This window comes from Schistocerca piceifrons, chromosome 7 (genome assembly GCF_021461385.2).
Source record: "Schistocerca piceifrons isolate TAMUIC-IGC-003096 chromosome 7, iqSchPice1.1, whole genome shotgun sequence".
NCBI lineage: Eukaryota > Metazoa > Arthropoda > Insecta > Orthoptera > Acrididae > Schistocerca > Schistocerca piceifrons.
In genome coordinates this window covers 483,884,734-483,904,019 of record NC_060144.1, presented here as the reverse complement: position 1 = coordinate 483,904,019, position 19,286 = coordinate 483,884,734, and the positions used below count along the sequence as shown (strand labels likewise).

General features: G+C 44.6%; 1 protein-coding gene across 1 annotated transcript in view; it reads left to right on the top strand.

Moving 5' to 3' along the window:
• Positions 1 to 19,286, top strand: part of LOC124804748 (myosin light chain kinase, smooth muscle) — a 359,831-nt gene that overhangs the window by 238,423 nt on the left and 102,122 nt on the right. Inside the window, exon 3 of the mRNA XM_047265050.1 lies at positions 10,909 to 10,999. Within this exon, the coding sequence (XP_047121006.1) occupies positions 10,909 to 10,999 (91 nt within the window). The remainder of the gene's footprint in view (positions 1 to 10,908; positions 11,000 to 19,286) is intronic.

Sequence of the window (19,286 nt, the reverse complement as noted above, 5' to 3'; positions counted from 1 at the left end):
ATTTCATCTTTCAACACGATAGAGCACTTGTTCATAATGCACGGTCTGTGGCGGAGTGGTTACACGACAATAACATCCCTGTAACAGACTGGTCTGCACAGAGTCCTAACCTAAATCCTATAGAACACCTCTGGGATGCTTTGGAACGCTGACTTCGTGCCAGACCTCACCGACCAACATTGATACCTCTCCTCAATGCAGCACTCCGTGAAGAATGAGCTGCCATTCCCGAAGAAACCTTCCGCACCTGCGAGAGTGGAAGCTGTCATCAAGGCTAAGGGTGGGCCAACATCATATCGAATTCCAATATTACCGATGGTGGGCGCCACGAACTTGTAAGTCATTTTCAGCCAGATGTCGGATACTTTTGACCACATAGTGTACTATTAAATTCTAACAAATGTCTTAATATGCTTTAATATACTGCCTGACAAAAAATTGAAGCATCCAGAAGACGTGGCTGGACGATAATGTATCTTCGTGCACCTCATCGGTTGGTAAGTATTTATTACGTAAATTGATGGTGGAGAGGGGGGGGGAGGAAAAGAAAGGGAAGGAATTAATGATAGCAGTTGCGTCAGGACATCATGCGGAATCAGCGACGAAGTGTTGACATATGTGCCAGTCAAGGACTCGAACCCAGGACCTCCTGCTTACTAGGACACCCGGACACAGTGTTTATTGCAAACGGGCAGGCTTCCTCGACACGCTCCCCCGATGACCCAGACTCACACCTAGCGCCACCAGTCCACAGTCCCCGTCCCTGTCGTCCATGCTCACTAATTTTAAATTCTCTCTGAAGGTCGAACGTAAATGTGCATCGACACAGAAAGTTGTGCATTCATTGCCCATCGAGGCATATCAATTATGTGACTGCGTGGTGTCTGTTCCTGACTTCGCAGGCCGGAGTGGCCGAGCGGTTCTAGGCGCTACAGTCTGGAACTGCGTGACCGCTATGATCGCAGGTTCGGATCCTGCCTCGGGCATGGATGTGTGTGATGTCCTTAGGTTCGTTAGATTGAACCAGTTCTAAGTTCTAGGGGACTGATGACCTCAGATGTTAAGTCCCATAGTGCTCAGAGCCATTTGAACCATTTGAAACCGGTCATCCAGTAAACAGTATTTAAGCGATCTTGGCATTTGAATTATTTCTACAACAGAGTGATTGCCCCACCACACTTCGTGTTCACTGCTTCTTCTTTCAGTTAGACTTCGCAACTGACATAGGCCTTCTAACTGCTGACAACTGCTGCGTGTATTCTACATCTACAGCTACAAATGGCTCCTCTCCACTCAACTCTGACACTGGTCAAATCTATTGCATATACGCAAAGTATAACTGTCTGAATACCTCCTCCTTCTAGCTGCCTTCTTGCCAACTGCCAGTTCCCAATCCACAGCACTCTTCGCCCTCCTCAACCTATCTAGTTCCTCCTCTGCGTATTGTAACCGCACCTGAAGGGCACAGATCTTACGCTCCTGCTCCTCCATCCACTTATTTCCACTACAGATTTTGCATTCCCAGGAGAGGATCTCGCTAGAATGCCCACCGCCTTCCCCACTGCATTCCCCCCAATGAAAATACTTTGAACAAATCCCACACCGTAACCCGCTACTCACAAACCTACGCCAGAGCCCACACTTCTCACACATGGTGAAATTTTACAGTTACTGAAAAAAAAACTAATCGTCTACGTTACCTAAATTCACTTACACCAGTAGAACTATTTATAGAGCTAACAACAGCGGTCTCTAAATTCTCTCTCTACTAAGAAAGCAACTACTTTTAGTAATACTACTAAATCGCAACTAATACCAACAAGCTTCACAAAATTATTAGCTGAAACCAAAAATTCAATCGGCCACTGGAACTCTCAACGAAGTTAAAACAGTGAATGAAAATTTTACTCTAGTATTTCACTAGAAACAATAACAAACGTCAGCTGAAAACTAAAGCACGAAATTTACTAAATGGCTTCAACGTAAAGAAAACTCAAAAAACACAGCGAGCGAACTTTTCCGAAAGTAAATTAAGTCGTTATTGCGCCACAAGCAGCACTAAACACCGTTGAAACCTATTAAATTTAATAACTGTATAACAGTGCACAAATAACTTTGTCAGTAGTTAGCTTTATAACCGCTACAGCTGCAACCCATCAACCCACGCCGCGAAATATAAACACACTACTGTGGTGTGAGGCTTGGATGAACGGCGTAAGCACACTCCAATCGATAAACATATCAAACAAGTTTGGCCGGGCACAGACATGTATTCGTTATACAGTCTGTATACATACAACATAGATGTTTTAGACCTGAAAAGGTCTCTGGAACCATATTATTTTATTTGATTAAATCATATTTCGTTCTTCAGCGAGCGTAGTCGGGCGGTCCTAGGCGGGCGTCCCATTGTCGCATTGCAGTCGAGGAATTCGCTGCCAACGACCGACTACTGCATGTCCTCTGGTGGCATAAAGGGCAGCGTAGTTCGAGCAAGTGATAATGTTCTGAAACATTTTCAGACATATAAGCATACATGAAAGCCCCCGTACCAGGAGCCCGCTGACCTCTCAACAGTAATATCATACAAGAGCCCTCGTAATTAGACCGCGTACTTCCGAATACAAATTTAAACACGATGGGAGCTATACGTGATCCGTCACAACCTGTATGGCTTATCATTCTCATTGTTGTTCAACTTATACGTGAAGAATTAGTGAAGGACGAGAAGAAAATTTCGGAAGAGGAGTATACACATATCAATAAAAGTGTGCATCAGCGTGATATGTCGAGCATATGTGTTGTCGTTGTGACTGTTTCTGTTCCGGTCGAAAAGTTGTTTGCAAACATACACACAGTTGCTATGGGCGCTAACTACGGTTGGAACGCCGCATTCGAATGGTTTGCAACATGAAATCTGCTTTCGCAGGACAGAGCGGATCAGGTTATGGTTGTGGAAAGGGGCCAAAATCAGTTACTGTCAGTTGCACAAAACACACAAACTTTATTTTCCTAAAAACACTTACTCGCACATGCCGTTAAAAGGACTCAAAACAATATGGCTGAAAGCCCGAACACAAGTTATTAAAATTGCTTTAAGGAATACACGCGGCTGAAGGCCTTACTTAAAAATATTTGACCTAAAAGCTCGGCTAAAGGCCACATACTGAACGTAGAACAACTGAGGGCAAGGCCTTTCTAATAGAGTAAAATTCCTCTTTCTTTTTTTAAACAAAGTTAGTTTAAACAAGAATCTTCAAAGTTTTAATTTAAGACGGCTGAAAGCCTTATCTTAAAAACATTTCACGTAAAATCTCGGCTGATGGCCACATACGGAACATTGAACAACTCAAGGCTTAAGGCCTGGATAACAAAGATTTCAAATGGAGCCAAATCTCTTTTTTAAAGTAGTTTTAGACAAATCAATCTTGAGGGCCTTATTTTACAATTAAAATAAAGTAAACTAAAAGACAGCTGAAGGCCTTGCACAGTACTTCATACTAAAAGAAAACCATAATCTAAAACCAACAGAACAGTGGTGCTCAGAAGTGTTCCAAGGGTCGGCCTGAGGAGGTAACTCTAACGTAAGGTTAGATGAGACAGGCAGCCAAAAGTAAGATTAAATAATCGGATGGCAACCATATCCAAGGACGGCTGAAGGACCGACCAACCACCTAATCAATTCCCTTCCGCCCGACCAACGGCACGAAAACGGAAAATGTCAGCGAGGACGAAGATACCAGCAACACTACGTCTTCAAATATTGGCGTCTAAATGCAGTCAAGGCGCAATAACCACTCAAAAATATGAACAACACCAAAGGCTGCCGAACTATACGATGTGCCCGACTCTGTCCCAACCGGCCGACAGACAACTCCAGTGCGTAGACAGCATTAACATAGAATGAAATTTTCACTCTACAGCGGAGTGTGCGCTGATATGAAACTTCCTGGCAGATTAAAACTGTGCGCCGGACCGAGACTCGAACTCGGGACCTTTGCCTTTCGCGGGCAAGTGCTCTACCAACTGAGCTACCCAAGGAGGAGACGAGGTACTGGCGGAATTAAAGGTGTGAGAACGGGGCGTGAGTCGTGCTTGGGTAGCTCAGTTTGTAGAGCACTTGCCCGCGAAAGGCAATGGTCCCGAGTTCGAGTCTCGGTCCGGCGCACAGTTTTAATCTGCCAGGAAGTTTCAACATTAACATAACTGCTCAGTCGAAATCACACAAGCTAGACACAGTTGCACGAAAACACTTCCACAAGAACTCGAACGATCCTAAAAGCAATCACTGTGGAACAACAAGGACGAATCACAAGTCGGGACACACAGAGGACCCATAAGCGGTCAGCGACCAAATACACGTCGTCCGATGAGACGACCGACCGAACGACCAACCAAAAGGGCGTCCCCACTCAAGTCATGTGTGTCGGCAACGGTCGGGCGAGTCCTGGTTGTCCGGACCTCATTGCAGCTCCATCCCGACTCCTTGATGTCCGTTCGGAACTCAGAGACAGGACGACCTGGACACACTGGCTGAGACCCAACCAAGCAGAGGGAACACTTGCCCATTGGCCACCCGGCCACCCGACACCTCTACACAAGGAAGGAACCGACCCACGTCCGGCAAGATGACCTACTGACGAGGCCCAGAAACGGTCAAAAGACCAAACGCATCGCCCGATGAGACGACCGACCGAACGACTAACCAACGCTCGTTCCCGCTCCACTCTCCTTCCGTCGGACAGTACAAACGTGTCGCCAGCGGTCGGTGAGTACTGGTTGTCCAGACTTCACTGGCGCTCCATCCCAACTGAACTACCGACACACGACGAGCCGGAAATACTAGCGTTCGCTTCAAAGATAATACGACAGTGCTCTTATCGATAGGCACTGCTGCTGCCACTCACGGGCAGGGAAGCCAGCAACTTAGTGACGCCAGTAAATCGAATAAGAAACGAGGCGACAGTTCCGTAAAGAGAAGCTATAAAGCAAGAAACGGCATGAACACGAGCCGCGCACGCCTCACAACATTTCCTTGGAAATAAAGCACTGTTAGGGACACATTAGAGAGGTCTATGGAACGGCAGAGTGTGCACCCATCTTGCCACGAAGGACAATCGCGATCAATAAGTAAGCCCGCATTATCACGTTACGCGCATAGGATTTTTCAACCAGCGAAGTTGCACGATATGTGCACCGGAATCAAATCGATATGGTGCGGACATGGAATCGGTTCCAGTTGACAGGTAGCGTTGAGGACGTTAACCACAGAGGTTGTCCACGTTCGACGCGTGCACGGGACGATCGATACCTACGACTTTTGAGTCAAAAGAATCCTGGACAGAGTGCTCCAGAACCGAATACTGTGTTCGAAGACGCTACAGGATAACGTGTATCGCGTCAAACTCTTAGGAGACGATTGCATAATGCGAGTCTTCATTGCCAACAACAATGACGAGCACGACGTTGTAGACCACAACACCGCGGACTCCGTTAGAAATGGGCAAGAAATGCTGCAGAATGTATTTCCCAAGATTGGTGTCTGTTATTGTTTATGGACAAAAGTCAGATCTTTGTGCATCCTGGTAATCGCAGAGAACGTGTTTGGAGACAATAGGGCAATATCGAACGCCTCCAACTCTGTGTTCCGCATGTGGTGGAGTAATGTTCTGGGGTTCCGTTACATGGGCCACCGTACACCTCTCGTCGTTGTTGAGGGTAACCTTACGACTGTACGGCATAGGAACGAGGTTCTGTAAACAATAGTGGGACCGTACCGCCTCTATTTTGGTGAGAATTTCATCTTGATGAGTGATAACAAGTGTCCATCATGCTGTTCTCTTGAACAGCATGTTAGGACCACCATAATGAAGTAATCTGCCTGTCCCACGAACATGAACCCAATCGAACATGTGTGGGATAGAGTTAAACGACCTATTTTTGGACGTCGACAACGACCACGTTGTCTAAACGCCTTACCCAGTATCGCCATCGAAAAGTAGAACTATTTGGACCAGGGCTGGCGTGATGATCTCATCAGTGGTGTGCCACAACGGATTCAAGCTTCCGTCCGAGCAAGGGGACGTTCCACCACGTACTGACGTTGCTCGGAAGTTCTGTGAAAAATACCGCAATAGACAGAAGATTTTGTCCATTTTCTTGTGATCTGGACACATTCCAAATGAGTATATACGTATTCCTAGAGCCAAATATTATCTTCTATGCTATGAATTACGAAATAAAGGAGCGATGGAAAACTTTTGTTGATGTATGTTATTAAAAAGGAGACATTTATTCTGTAGATGAAGGTTTCTCGGGTCTCCAGCCGGATGGGAGCGTTGATATCTCGCGACGTTTCTGGAAGTGTCATACTACCCATCTTCGCCAGAAGATGGGTAGTATGACACTTCCCATACTACCCATCTTCGCCAGAAGATGGGTAGTATGACACTTCCAGAAACGTCGCGAGATATCAACGCTACCACCCGGCTGGAGACCCGAGAAACCTTCATCAATAGTTTACGCCGGGAAAGCCTACAGTCACATTTATTCTGTAGTCGATAGTAGCTCAAACCACATATCGCACTTTTGCAAGAAAATCGACCGAAGACAAAAACCTTTTAGTTCATGTCACTGAAAAATACGCGCGAAGTACCTCAACATCCACGAAAAATGTCACTTCTGTATGGTGAAATTTGTACGCTTGAGGGCAGTTGTCAGTTTTGTTGTAGGGTTCATGATTCACCACGACAAGAACAGTGTCACTTCTGTGTTGCTACTGGTAGGTGTGCATGGGTCATTCAAGAAGAGCGGCACATTGAGTTATGAAACATTTGAGCATACAGCTGAATGTAACTATTAACGTCACTGATTATTAGAATGTCTGTGTTTATATAGGGCCTATATCTTATATTACAATATGACACTATTCTGAAGATTACAGATGTTGTAAACGTTACGCAGTTTCGGGCATTGCAGCGTACAAAATAAATAAATAAATAATAAAAAGTACTGCTATAAAGAAAGTTCACACTGAATCCATTTTTGTAAACTGTGTTCCTTAATTGTACCTAACTGATGTTCCTTATTAAATTACATTCTTTCTTTCTTTCTTTCTTTTGCTTGTGCCAGTTTTTCCGCAGATACGCAGGGTCGGCATGGTTAATCGGATGTGGTAATGTTAGTGTAAGGGGTGGCCGGATGCCCTTCCTGCCGCCACCCCATACCCCCCGGGACTGAATTAGTGTACCCCCTCTGTCCGCGACTAGTGTAATCCATGGAATAGTGCGAAAATGTTCAGATGTCTGCAAGCCGTGTAATTGTGGCGGGACGAGGGGACCAGCCCTGTATTCACATAGGGGGATGTGGAAAACCGCCTAAAAACCACATCCAGGCTGTCTGGCACACCGACCATCGTCGTTAATCCGCTGGGGGGATTCGATCTGGAGCCGGCGCGCCTACCCGAGTCCAGGAAGCAGCGCGTTAGTGTGCTCGGCTAACCTGGCGGGTCCTTATTAAATTACACTATTTTTTATAAATTATAATATTACATTTTGTGTTTTTCTAATAACCCAATTTCAATTTGTTTTTAGTTTTTTTTGTAGCATAGTTGTTTTGCCTGATGGAGGCTGGAATGTCGTTTTATATTACAGTACGCCGGCTGCTGTGGTCGAGCGCTTCTAGGCGCTTCTGTCTGGAACCGCGCGACCGCTACGGTCGCAGGTTTGAATCCTGCCTCGGGCATGGATGTGTGTGATGTCCTTACGTTAGTTAGGTTTAAGTAGTTCTAAGTTCTAGGGGACTGATGACCTCAGATATTAAGTCCCATAGTGCTCAAAGCCATTTGAACCATTTATTACAGTACGTAAAAGACTGTGTTTTATTTGGGGTGGAAAAGTGGCGAAAGTATTACATGAAGGGTTATAGCAAAAATAAACACGTTTTTAGAAAAGTAAGAAAAGTGGCACAACTCATAGAAGTAATTGGTTCAAATGGCTCTGAGCACTATGGGACTCAACTTCTGAGGCCATCAGTCCCCTAGAACTTAGAACTACTTAAACCTAACTAACCTAAGGACAACACACACATCCATGCCCGAGGCAAGATTCGAACCTGCGACCATAGCGGTCTCGCGGTTCCAGAGAAGTAATTAATAGTTACCTTTTTTCACTTCAGGCAACGGCCTTGCCGCAGTGGATACACCCGTTCCCGTGAGATCACCGAAGTTAAGCGCTGTCGGGCGTGACCGGCACTTGGATGGGTAACCATCCAGCCGCCATGAGCTGTTGCCATTTTTCGGGGTGCACTCAGCCTCGTAATGCCAATTGAGGAGCTACTCGACCGAATAGTAGCGGCTCCGGTCTTAGAAAACCATCATAACGACCGGGAGAGCAGTGTGCTGACCACACGCCCCTCCTATGCGCATCCTCAACTGAGGATGAAACGGCGGTCGGATGGTCCCGATGGGCCACTTATGGCCTGAAGACGGAGAGCTTTTTTTTTTTCACTTCACATTCTACGAGAAGTGAGCTACATGTTCATATTACTGTTGTAAAGAATATTGTGGTATTGACTGCCAAAAATACTTACTTGAAATTAAAAGAATGCTCATACTATTTCAGTATAAGTTTTATAGTGCTGTACATATAATAATCACGCAAATGGCTTTTTTGTAGATCCATGTTACTGGAACGTTTTTGTTTGTATAGTTTTCGCTACGAATTACGATACGCCCCATGTAAGGAGCAAGAACAAACAAGGAGGTTTAAGCTGGTGCTGTGTTTCGGGCGCCGCCCTCGGTCCTGCACGGGCAGAGACGAGGTCACGGCGTGTCTCGCGCGCCTTCGGCTGCGGAATGCCTGCTGCAGCGGCGTCGCGCTATTCCTGTGCCCCGTGACGTCACAGCGTGGCGTGGCGTAGCGAGGAGGGGCGTGACGCATGTCGCCAGCCGGCGCCATTCACGGGACGGACATCCGCTGCACATGCCGCCAGAATAAAACCTACAAAATTCTCTCCGTAGTCGCTCGGAGCTCACAGGCGCAGAGCTGCGCAAAAATTCCGTGCCTTATGACTGATTTGATTGCCGTGAAGAGCAACAAAACGGGGCGCAGACTATCGTCGACGTAGCGCTGTACTGTAAAGGTATCACTGATGGCAACCAAAGGTGTCATGGTATGAAGTGAAATGACACCACAGATCATCACTCCTGGTTGTGTCCGAGCGTGTAGTCCGCCTCCTCCATGCCTCAGCACACATTTCATTGGCGGCAGTATTTGCTTAGTTGTGACACACACGCTTGTGAACGCCGTTTGCTACTGGTGCTTGGTTTTTTATCCGCAGTTTGATGACTGCATTTCTGATACAACCATTCTTTCCATGATTTTAATATGGACTAAGGTGACTGCTACCATGGTTTTTAATTTTGTCTAATGCGACTTCTGCTGCCTTTTTAAGTTAATCTGATGACGTGCTAACATCTCTAAATGCGTTATTAATCAACAAACATTGCAGTAGAGATCGTCTTGTACTTGGAGCATCAAATCCCAGTGGTGGGATCGACATTTTGAAACCGTCTATACAGTTATGTAAGTTAAGATCCCAGGTATCACACCCTAAGCCATTCACCCTACAGCGCCCTCGTTTGCGAGCAACTGGCGAAAAAAAAATTCGGAATTTTGCGTGATGCCCAATAATGTTAAAAGAGTCGTATTACATAGACGGGTGCAGTAGATAGGATAATAGCTCCGGAAGTAGGAGTTCTGGGTTCGAATCTTGTTAGATGCGATAAATTGATTGTTTTTATTTTTAATTCTTTGTCGAAATCAGTTCGATCATCATTTTTATTCATTTAATTGATTTAAATGTAATTTATTTCCATTCCTTTGTCACATAATTTTAAACATAATATCAACGTCTTCATTTGCTCTCATTTTTCTTTCCAGCATTCAGTTTTCACTTGAAATCTTTGTTCGCGTGTTTTTAATTAATTTTGTTCATTCATTTCGATTTAATTTCTTTTATCACAGAATTTTTTCGTCCACATTATTGCGTTCATTGTACACATATTTCTCACTTAGCTTGAATTTCGTCTTATTTGTAAACATTCCTTTCATTTAAATATTCATCTGCGTTTAAATAGTTGCACAGCTCGTAACGAAAAATACATTGTTCATATCATTGCACAGTCAACACAAATAGATTATTTCGTCTTTTGGTTTTTAACTGATATATCAGAATTTTCAAATAATTGAATATTATAATAGATGATGTAATTAAATTCATATTCACAAAAATTTCGATTGCAGAAAAGTGATATAAAGAAAAAAATGAAATAAATAAAAAAGTTAATATGATGATTAAAATTAAGTGATAAAGGAATGTAAATAAAAAATACAGTTAAATCAGTTAACTGAATAATAATAATGATAGAAATCATTTCGATAATGATTTAAAACTAAAAAATATTTACTGCAACTGACAAAATTTGAACCCACCAGCTTCAACACGTGGAGTTAACTTTTCTAATGTTATTGGGTATCACGCAAAATTCCGATTTTTTATTTCGTCAATTACTCGCGAACAAGGGCCCACCAGGGTGAATGGCTGCAGGGTGTGGTTCCTAGGATCTTATTCTACATCGCCGTATATTTGGTTTCAAAAAGTCGATCCCACCGCTAGGGACCTCTCCTTGTAAGATGGAATGTAGTCTGCGAAAAACTTTTAAGAGAACATTTAAAAATTGGTCTTATCTTTAAGTAAAAACTGTTTCTTGGAAGGAATAAGCAATAGAAAATACTTAATAATTCAGTCCACCCTGCTACGGAGCAGAGATAGAGTAGAATATTCGGCGTCTGCTATCTTCAATCAAAGCTCCAGTATTAACGTCCTCCTTTTGTGCTTATGTTGCAGAGGTGGAGCCGAGCTTCCCTTACCGCGACGTGCAGATCCGTCGCGGCGTCGACATCCGGGATCTCTACGACCTTCAGGAAGAAATTGGCAGGTAAAGTGCTCCACTCACTTCTACAGGAAGCAGCAGTTTGTCCTCCTGTGGCGGTCTGGCACACCCATTTACTCGCATACGTTCCTGTTGACTGAGTGCCAACAATGGTCTCATAATCAGCAGTTCAACTGTCGTCAGTAACGGTCACAGTAATTCCAGTCTAGCTACTATCTCAGTAGATGGCATGATATCGTTCATCGTAAGACTTTTGGATTTATCACACTTATATAGTATGTCAACGCACAACATATGCAAATACACACACACACACACACACACACACACACACACACCACCCCTCCCAACATAAACGATTAATCATGCAATTTCTTATCATGGAACCGGGTATGTCCTTCATCACGAAAAAACAACAACGAAAACGAACGTTTAGAGAGTGCCATTACTGTTGCAGCTAGTGTGTGTAATTCAAAAGTAATTGAAGAAAAAGCATTGTTCGATGCAGTAGATGGGATCTAGCCTAGCATACAAGCTTAAAATGCGCAATGAATGAAATTCTTGCACCCGTTAACTTTACAGTAGCCGTTAATACGTCACATATATAACGTTCTTCAAAGTCACTTTAAAAATGATTAAAAACGTCAGCGCTTCATGAACACTATAAAAAGATTGCTGCTCACTGTGAGAATTCAGAGACAGATATTAGGTCTACATCTCTGCTTCTGTCATTTTTTCTCGAAGTTCAAGGCTTTATTGTGTAAACCTACACAAAATTCACTATTCAAAGTACGTCTCTGGCCACTGTTTTCTCTCTTCTTTCGGGCAGCGTACGAATCCCGTCACGAAATAGCTGCGCGTCTTTTGAGGAAATCCATCAGTCGATCCAATTTTTCACTCCTTCATACGACAGAAGATGTTAGTCAGATAGACCACGTGACGTTGGTCTAAAAAGATGGTAATCAGAGGGAGCAATGTCTGGAGAATACGACGGCCGGAGGGATCGAGCATTGTCATCGTGCAAAATCACCTTTTAATGTCTGTTGTTATATTGTGGTCGTTTGTCCTTCAGTGCTCAGCTCAAACGCTTCAGTTGCTTTTGATAACGATCTCCTGTTTGTTGCCGTCGATTTCAGTAGTTTCGAAAACCTTCTCTCTTCCGCCGCCATGTCGGCCTTGACATCAAAATCACCATTCTTGAAGCGTTGAAGACACTCTCTGCACTTTATTTCACTAATAGATGCCCCATCAAAGGTCTTATCCAGAATTTTCTGAGCCTCAGCCGCAGATTTCTTCAAGTTAAAGGAGACAATTAAAACTTCCCATAAATTGTGAGAACTGGGCTCGTAGACTGACATATTCAGTCGAGAATAACTTAACGATACAGTCACAAATCAGGCAGTATGTTGATGGGATTGTGTTAACAAATGTCTAATGTATTACACTTACGACTTACTACCTGCAATGCCATTTGCCACTACTGCCATCTATTGCAAAATGACGGAATCAATGTTGTAGTCCTAATGATAAACAAAATACAGTAACTACTTTGTGATGGATTTGTGTTACCCGTCCATTGTTTCGAGACCTTTGTTGGAGACGCTTATGAATCAGAATGAATCGAAGTAATGAAAAGTTATTTTGTTATAAGTCCTGTTTTATAATATGGCCGCTGCAGTGGTGTAGTCAGTGATGTTTGGATGCGCACCTGTACCTGTGTCTATTGGCCACCAACAGAAGCCACAGCGGAAGCATTCGGCGTTGTAATTTGTGTTTATGGCAGAAATGCAATAGCAACATTAGCCCTAATTTCATTTTTAACCGTCGGGTTGCATACATGCAGATGCAAATGCATGACGTCATCATGCCCCTCGCCTCTTCTAAGCCACATTACCCTCGCCTCATTTACCCTCCCCTCTAAACCCCTCTCCTTCCACCCCCTAAGCCATAACCTTTTCTCTTTCCTTCCCTTTCCTAAGCCTCTCTCAGAAATAGGCTTATCAGAGAGCCTACATTACACATACTTAGCTTTCTCAAAAATAGCTCGATATTTTACAGACATATAAGCCCGTCCAATTACATTTCACAACTTCTTCTTAAGGCCACAATGTCTTTCTTGGAAAATGGTCAATCAGAGAGCTTTCAAGACAATTGCGTTACACGTATTCAGCTTCCCCAGTCACACCTCAGTACTTTACTGCCATAGCAGATCATCCAATCACATTTCTCAGCTTCTTCATAACCCAAGCCACCTTTTTTCTTAAACATGCCAATTAAAAGCTCCCTGCAGCAAATATGGGCGGGGCATAACATCATCCTCGTCTAGTGGTGTTGACAGTTGCACAATGTCTGCATGTCATAGGAAATATTGGCGCCATTGCCAATGTTATTTCGTATTCTATGCCCCAGGGGCCTAAAACGGTGAAACGCGTTGTTAAAATATAAGTATAAGAATCGCGGTTGGATGCTAACAGTGATAACCAGTATAACGACAACTGCTACCTCAACTCCATAATGGATTATACACTCCTGGAAATTGAAATAAGAACACCGTGAATTCATTGTCCCAGGAAGGGGAAACTTTATTGACACATTCCTGGGGTCAGATACATCACATGATCACACTGACAGAACCACAGGCCCATAGACACAGGCAACAGAGCATGCACAATGTCGGCACTAGTACAGTGTATATCCACCTTTCGCAGCAATGCAGGCTGCTATTCTCCCATGGAGACGATCGTAGAAATGCTGGATGTAGTCCTGTGGGACGGCTTGCCATGCCATTTCCACCTGGCGCCTCAGTTGGACCAGCGTTCGTGCTGGACGTGCAGACCGCGTGAGACGACACTTCATCCAGTCCCAAACATGCTCAATGGGGGACAGATCCGGAGATCTTGCAGGACAGGGTAGTTGACTTACACCTTCTAGAGCACATTGGGTGGCACGGGATACATGCGGACGTGCATTGTCCTGTTGGAACAGCAAGTTCCCTTGCCGGTCTAGGAATGGTAGAACGATGGGTTCGATGACGGTTTGAATGTACCGTGCACTATTCAGTGTCCCCTCGACGATCACCAGTGGTGTACGGCCAGTGTAGGAGATCGCTCCCCACACCATGATGCCAGGTGTTGGCCCCGTGTGCCTCGGTCGTATGCAGTCCTGATTGTGGCGCTCACCTGCACGGCGCCAAACACGCATACGATCATCATTGGCACCAAGGCAGAAGCGACTCTCATCGCTGAAGACGACACGTCTCCATTCGTCCCTCCATTCACGCCTGTCGCGACACCACTGGAGGCGGGCTGCACGATGTTGGGGCGTGAGCGGAAGACGGCCTAACGGTGTGCGGGACCGTAGCCCAGCTTCATGGAGACGGTTGCGAATGGTCCTCGCCGATACCCCAGGAGCAACAGTGTCCCTAATTTGCTGGGAAGTGGCGGTGCGGTCCCCTGCGGCACTGCGTAGGATCCTACGGTCTTGGCGTGCATCCGTGCGTCGCTGCGGTCCGGTCCCAGGTCGACGGGCACGTGCACCTTCCGCCGACCACTGGCGACAACATCGATGTACTGTGGAGACCTCACGCCCCACGTGTTGAGCAATTCGGCGGTACGTCCACCCGGCCTCCCGCATGCCCACTATACGCCCTCGCTCAAAGTCCGTCAACTGCACATACGGTTCACGTCCACGCTGTCTCGGCATGCTACCAGTGTTAAAGACTGCGATGGAGCTCCGTATGCCACGGCAAACTGGCTGACACTGACGGCGGCGGTGCACAAATGCTGCGCAGCTAGCGCCATTCGACGGCCAACACCGCGGTTCCTGGTGTGTCCGCTGTGCCGTGCGTGTGATCATTGCTTGTACAGCCCTCTCGCAGTGTCCGGAGCAAGTATGGTGGGTCTGACACACCGGTGTCAATGTGTTCTTTTTTCCATTTCCAGGAGTGTATTAAGTGAAACATTATACTGTGGGTAATTTATTGTTTTATTTTTGTAGATTTTTTTGTTCTATATAGCTTTCGTGTACAGTGTGTGCCTAAAACACGTGTGCTAACCTTATAGGCATCGCAGACACATGCTAGCATAATGCCCCATTTGGCTTTAGTTCGTATTTTGACGTGTTTTGAGGAAAAAGATTTTATGGTACGGTCTCCTTCACAGCTAAATTAATAATATATTTTTGTACGCTATATTTTTAAAATACTTGTGAGTAATATGTAAAACGTTTTGTTTACTTACTATGTACTACAGTTTTGAGCTATTAAGTCACTATATTCCAAGCGAAACACGTTGAACTGTGATCGTAGTATAGCCTGCGATGTGGAGCAGCCTCTGCTACTGCCAAAATGTTCAAGGAATAATGGTTACAGAAACCGAACTATCACCAAATAACTTTTTAGAAGCTTTACAGGAATAATGGACTCGATGACGCTATTTTCCACTGGAGCGAACAACATTTGTTCTTATCGACATGAGAAACATGACTGAAGCAGCAAATGAAAATGAATGGCTGCAAATATTCACTATGTTATTCCTGCCTGTCAAATATTTCCATCGCAGACCTACAACACATACAAGAAGACTCCCATCCGATTCCACAGGAAAAGACACAATCTGAAATTCAACAAAAAATGTAATTAGCAGCATATTAAATTTGTGTAAAGTTTAGTAGTGACTGTCAAGTTAGAGGCACGTAGATCTTGTTTACATAAAGAAAATTGGCAACGATGTGCAAAAAAAAATTTTGAGCTAAACAAAGAAACAATACAGTTTGCATCTGCAGATAGCAACGTACCTGAACAATCATGCCGTCGCAAGACACGTGATAGACAAAGCAAAGAAGACGGCAAGGAAAATATCAACAGAGCAATAAAAAAGACGAAAAGGAAATTAAATGCGTCGATGAGAGAAAAACTGCAAGAGAACGCTATATCTTGATCCCTTACTCTCTCTCTCTCTCTCTCTCTCTCTCTCTCTCCCTCACTCACACACACACACACACACACACACACACACACACACTCAACCACATAGTCAATGAGTCTCAGTGGATTTACTAAGCCTCATCATATGTGGTTGAAGATGAAGTTGTCGTTTGGACATAAGAATAAAAATGGAATAAAAATGTTTACGTTCTGCTGTGAAAAGTGTAGCACCTAATCTCCCTATAACTTTCATCGCAATGGAGGATGCACGAAGAATTAAGAAAATGGGCCAGAGTGTTTAATGACGACAGTATTAATGTTGATGATGAAGTCTCGTATTATGTCCCACCGGCACCCGGCTGAGTCGCAGTTAGTCCTGCGTTCATGTGCAAGCACGTGGCCGTGCGGCATGGCAGGAGAGACATACCGTTGCACTGGTTGCCTACTGGTAGGCTCTCAGCCGAGTGGAACATCCAGTGTCCTACACAGTGGGGGCGCCTCGTGAGCTGCTGTTTCCGCATCGGCGGTGTGCCGCTGCACAGCTCCCATTAGTATCAAGGCAACCCGATTGTAGTTAGGGAGGGTCGTAAACAATATTGTGGGATGGGGAAGCGGTTCCTTTGCACTGACACGTCCAGAAAATACGCCAGTATTTACTGCAGCGTGCAACGAGTAAATCAGTCCTCTACCCTCCAGTGCTCAGAATGTCCACAAGAGATTCGTTTCAGTTGATGTTATGAAACATCTGTAGGCGAGACGAAGGTAGTTACTGTATAAACTGCAAGATGTAGATCTTTACAGGCAGTTGTGTTCCTTTAAGGGTATATCAGATGGAGAAAGAACGGAATATAAGGATAAAGAGAACAAAGATGAAGGTGAGGAAGAGTATTACAATAGGAAGTAACAAAGTGACCATCATCAAAATTGGTAACCACACAATAGTGGAGGCAGTGAAATTTCTCTCCTATGTATGGAGTACGATTACAGACAATGACCAAAGCAAGGGACTACAAGATTGGCACAAGCGAAATAAGTAGTTGCTTAGAGATTAGTGTATCTGATATCAGATATTCATACGCATTTGAGGACGAAGTTGCTGCAAGTGTAGACATACAGGACACTCGATGGAAGTGAAACGAGGGTCATCCTAAGTCCGGTGAAAAAGCAGCTGGAAGCATCTAAAATGTGGTGCTATCGAAAGATGTTAGAAATTAAATGGGCAGATGAAATGCGAAATGCAGTATTAGGTAAGGAAAGAAGTGTATCGGAGACCGTCCTCAGGAGAATCGACAGGTTAACGGAACATCAGCTATGACATCTAGAAAAACACTTGTAACATGACAACAGGTGTCGTTACATGATTAAAAACTGAGTGATGCAACTAATTAATCTCATCCTCAACAACTGCGTGCCTGTAGAAGCAATATGGGTCTACACATTTCTTTTTCATTCTTATGTGTACGTCCTGTGTCCTGATTTCCATTTTTCACCCATCCTGAAAGTGTGTAGTCAAGTGTGAATGATTTGAATGCAGTGGCAGACGAACCAGAGAAGTGGTGGGTTCCTCAATCTTCTACCAACCTAAACGGTGTCGGTGGAAGGCAGAGAACAGAAACAGGAGGGCTTGGTCAAATATGAGTAAAGCAAAACGTTTTCCTAGCAGAGGCTGGTCATGGGTCTCGCGCACCACCTCGAACGGTTCGGAGAGAGCTCCGCGCAACGGTTACAGGTAGAGTTATTCTGAAGACAGGTTCCCCCAGAACGACTGTATCGATCAAGGAACAAAAGGAATTTGAATCTGTTAGTAATAATTTGTTAATTTCAACAATTTCTTTTCCTAGCTATTTTTGAATTAGCATTTAGGCTCTGGTTACAGTTTTTGGTTCAGTTAATCAGTGTCATAATATTGTGATTTCGGTTAGGCGCGACCACGTGGTCTATAGATTCAAAGCGAATCCCAAGCCTTTATTTTATTGGCGCAGGACATTTTAAATTAATCAAAAAATATTTTATCATTTGAAGCTATTTCCGTGATCGTTAATTTATTTTTAATACATCTGAAAATAATGTCACATTTGTAGTGTTGATGATTACGGTCCTAAGACCCAAAGTGCTTGGCTCAAATTTAGCTAACAGTACGTAGCTTCCTCTGACTGTCCCATAGAATACCATTGCGTTATCCGTTGCGACCTTAATAAATTCAATCAGTGAAGGAATTGTTCCTAAAATTTAGATGGGCCTAAATCTACTTCAAATTACGGGCAAGAAACTATTCAAAGAAGGTTACGTCGCCAAAGAAAAATAAGAGCGAATGTGGACAGGATATGCCACCATAGCAGGCTGGAACAAAAGAAATAATAATAATCAAAAGAAGCTCATGCTAGTGAAGTAAGTAACCCTCTATAGGGTGCCACTCTATGAATAGTAAGAAAATCAGTGGTGAGTTACACAGTGCCTGACAAACAAACTGAAGCATCCACAAGGGAAGGAGGAAAAGAGAAGAAACTTCAAAGGTTGTGACTGCACAACCTGTGAAGGTTCTTCTCTTTTACTCCTTCCCTTGTGCGAAGAACATTGTGACCACTGAACTACTATCGATATAAATCCGTCCAGGTGACAGCAGCGTCATCTGGCGAGGAGTGACTGCTAGTCAGACGCACGCACGGTGCATGTAATACCAGTGAGAGTGCTGTCCACGTGTAGAATGGGGAAGGTGCGCGATCTGTATTAGTTTGACCGAGGGCAGATGGCGACGGCCAGGAGGCTTTGTCGGGTGTTCGAGTAGTGCTGTGGTGAGTGTCTTCAACAAGTGACGAAAACAAGGTGAAACCCCGTCCAGACGTCGTGAGGTTGGGTGCCAGCCCTCATCACAGATGTTGGACGGCTTAAGGTGGGCCGAGTGGTAAAACAGAACAGGTGGCGAACTGTGGCGAAACGAACATCAGACTTTAATGCTGGGCAGCGTACAAGTGTGTCCGAACACACAGTGCAGCGAACACTCCTTACAATGAGCCTCTGCAGCCGACGATCCGTGCATGTGCCAATGTTAACACCACGACATCGGCAACTACGACTTAAATGGGTACTTGACCATCGGCACTGGACGGTGGCGCAGTGGCAGGGCATTGCTTCGTCTGATGAACCTCCGTACCTTCTTCATCATGCCGACAGGAAGCCGCGAATCCGTCGTCCTCCAAGGGAAGAGCTCTTTGACACATGTAATTCGGGACGGAGACAAGATGGTGGCGGCTTCATTACGCTCTGCAGAACATTCACGTCGGCGTCCATGGCTCCAGCGGAGCTCGTGCAAGGCACCATGACGGGTAAGAAGTATCGTTGCAGATATAAATAAATAAATAAACCACGTACACCCCTTCGTGACAATCATGTGTCCCGACGGCAGTGGCG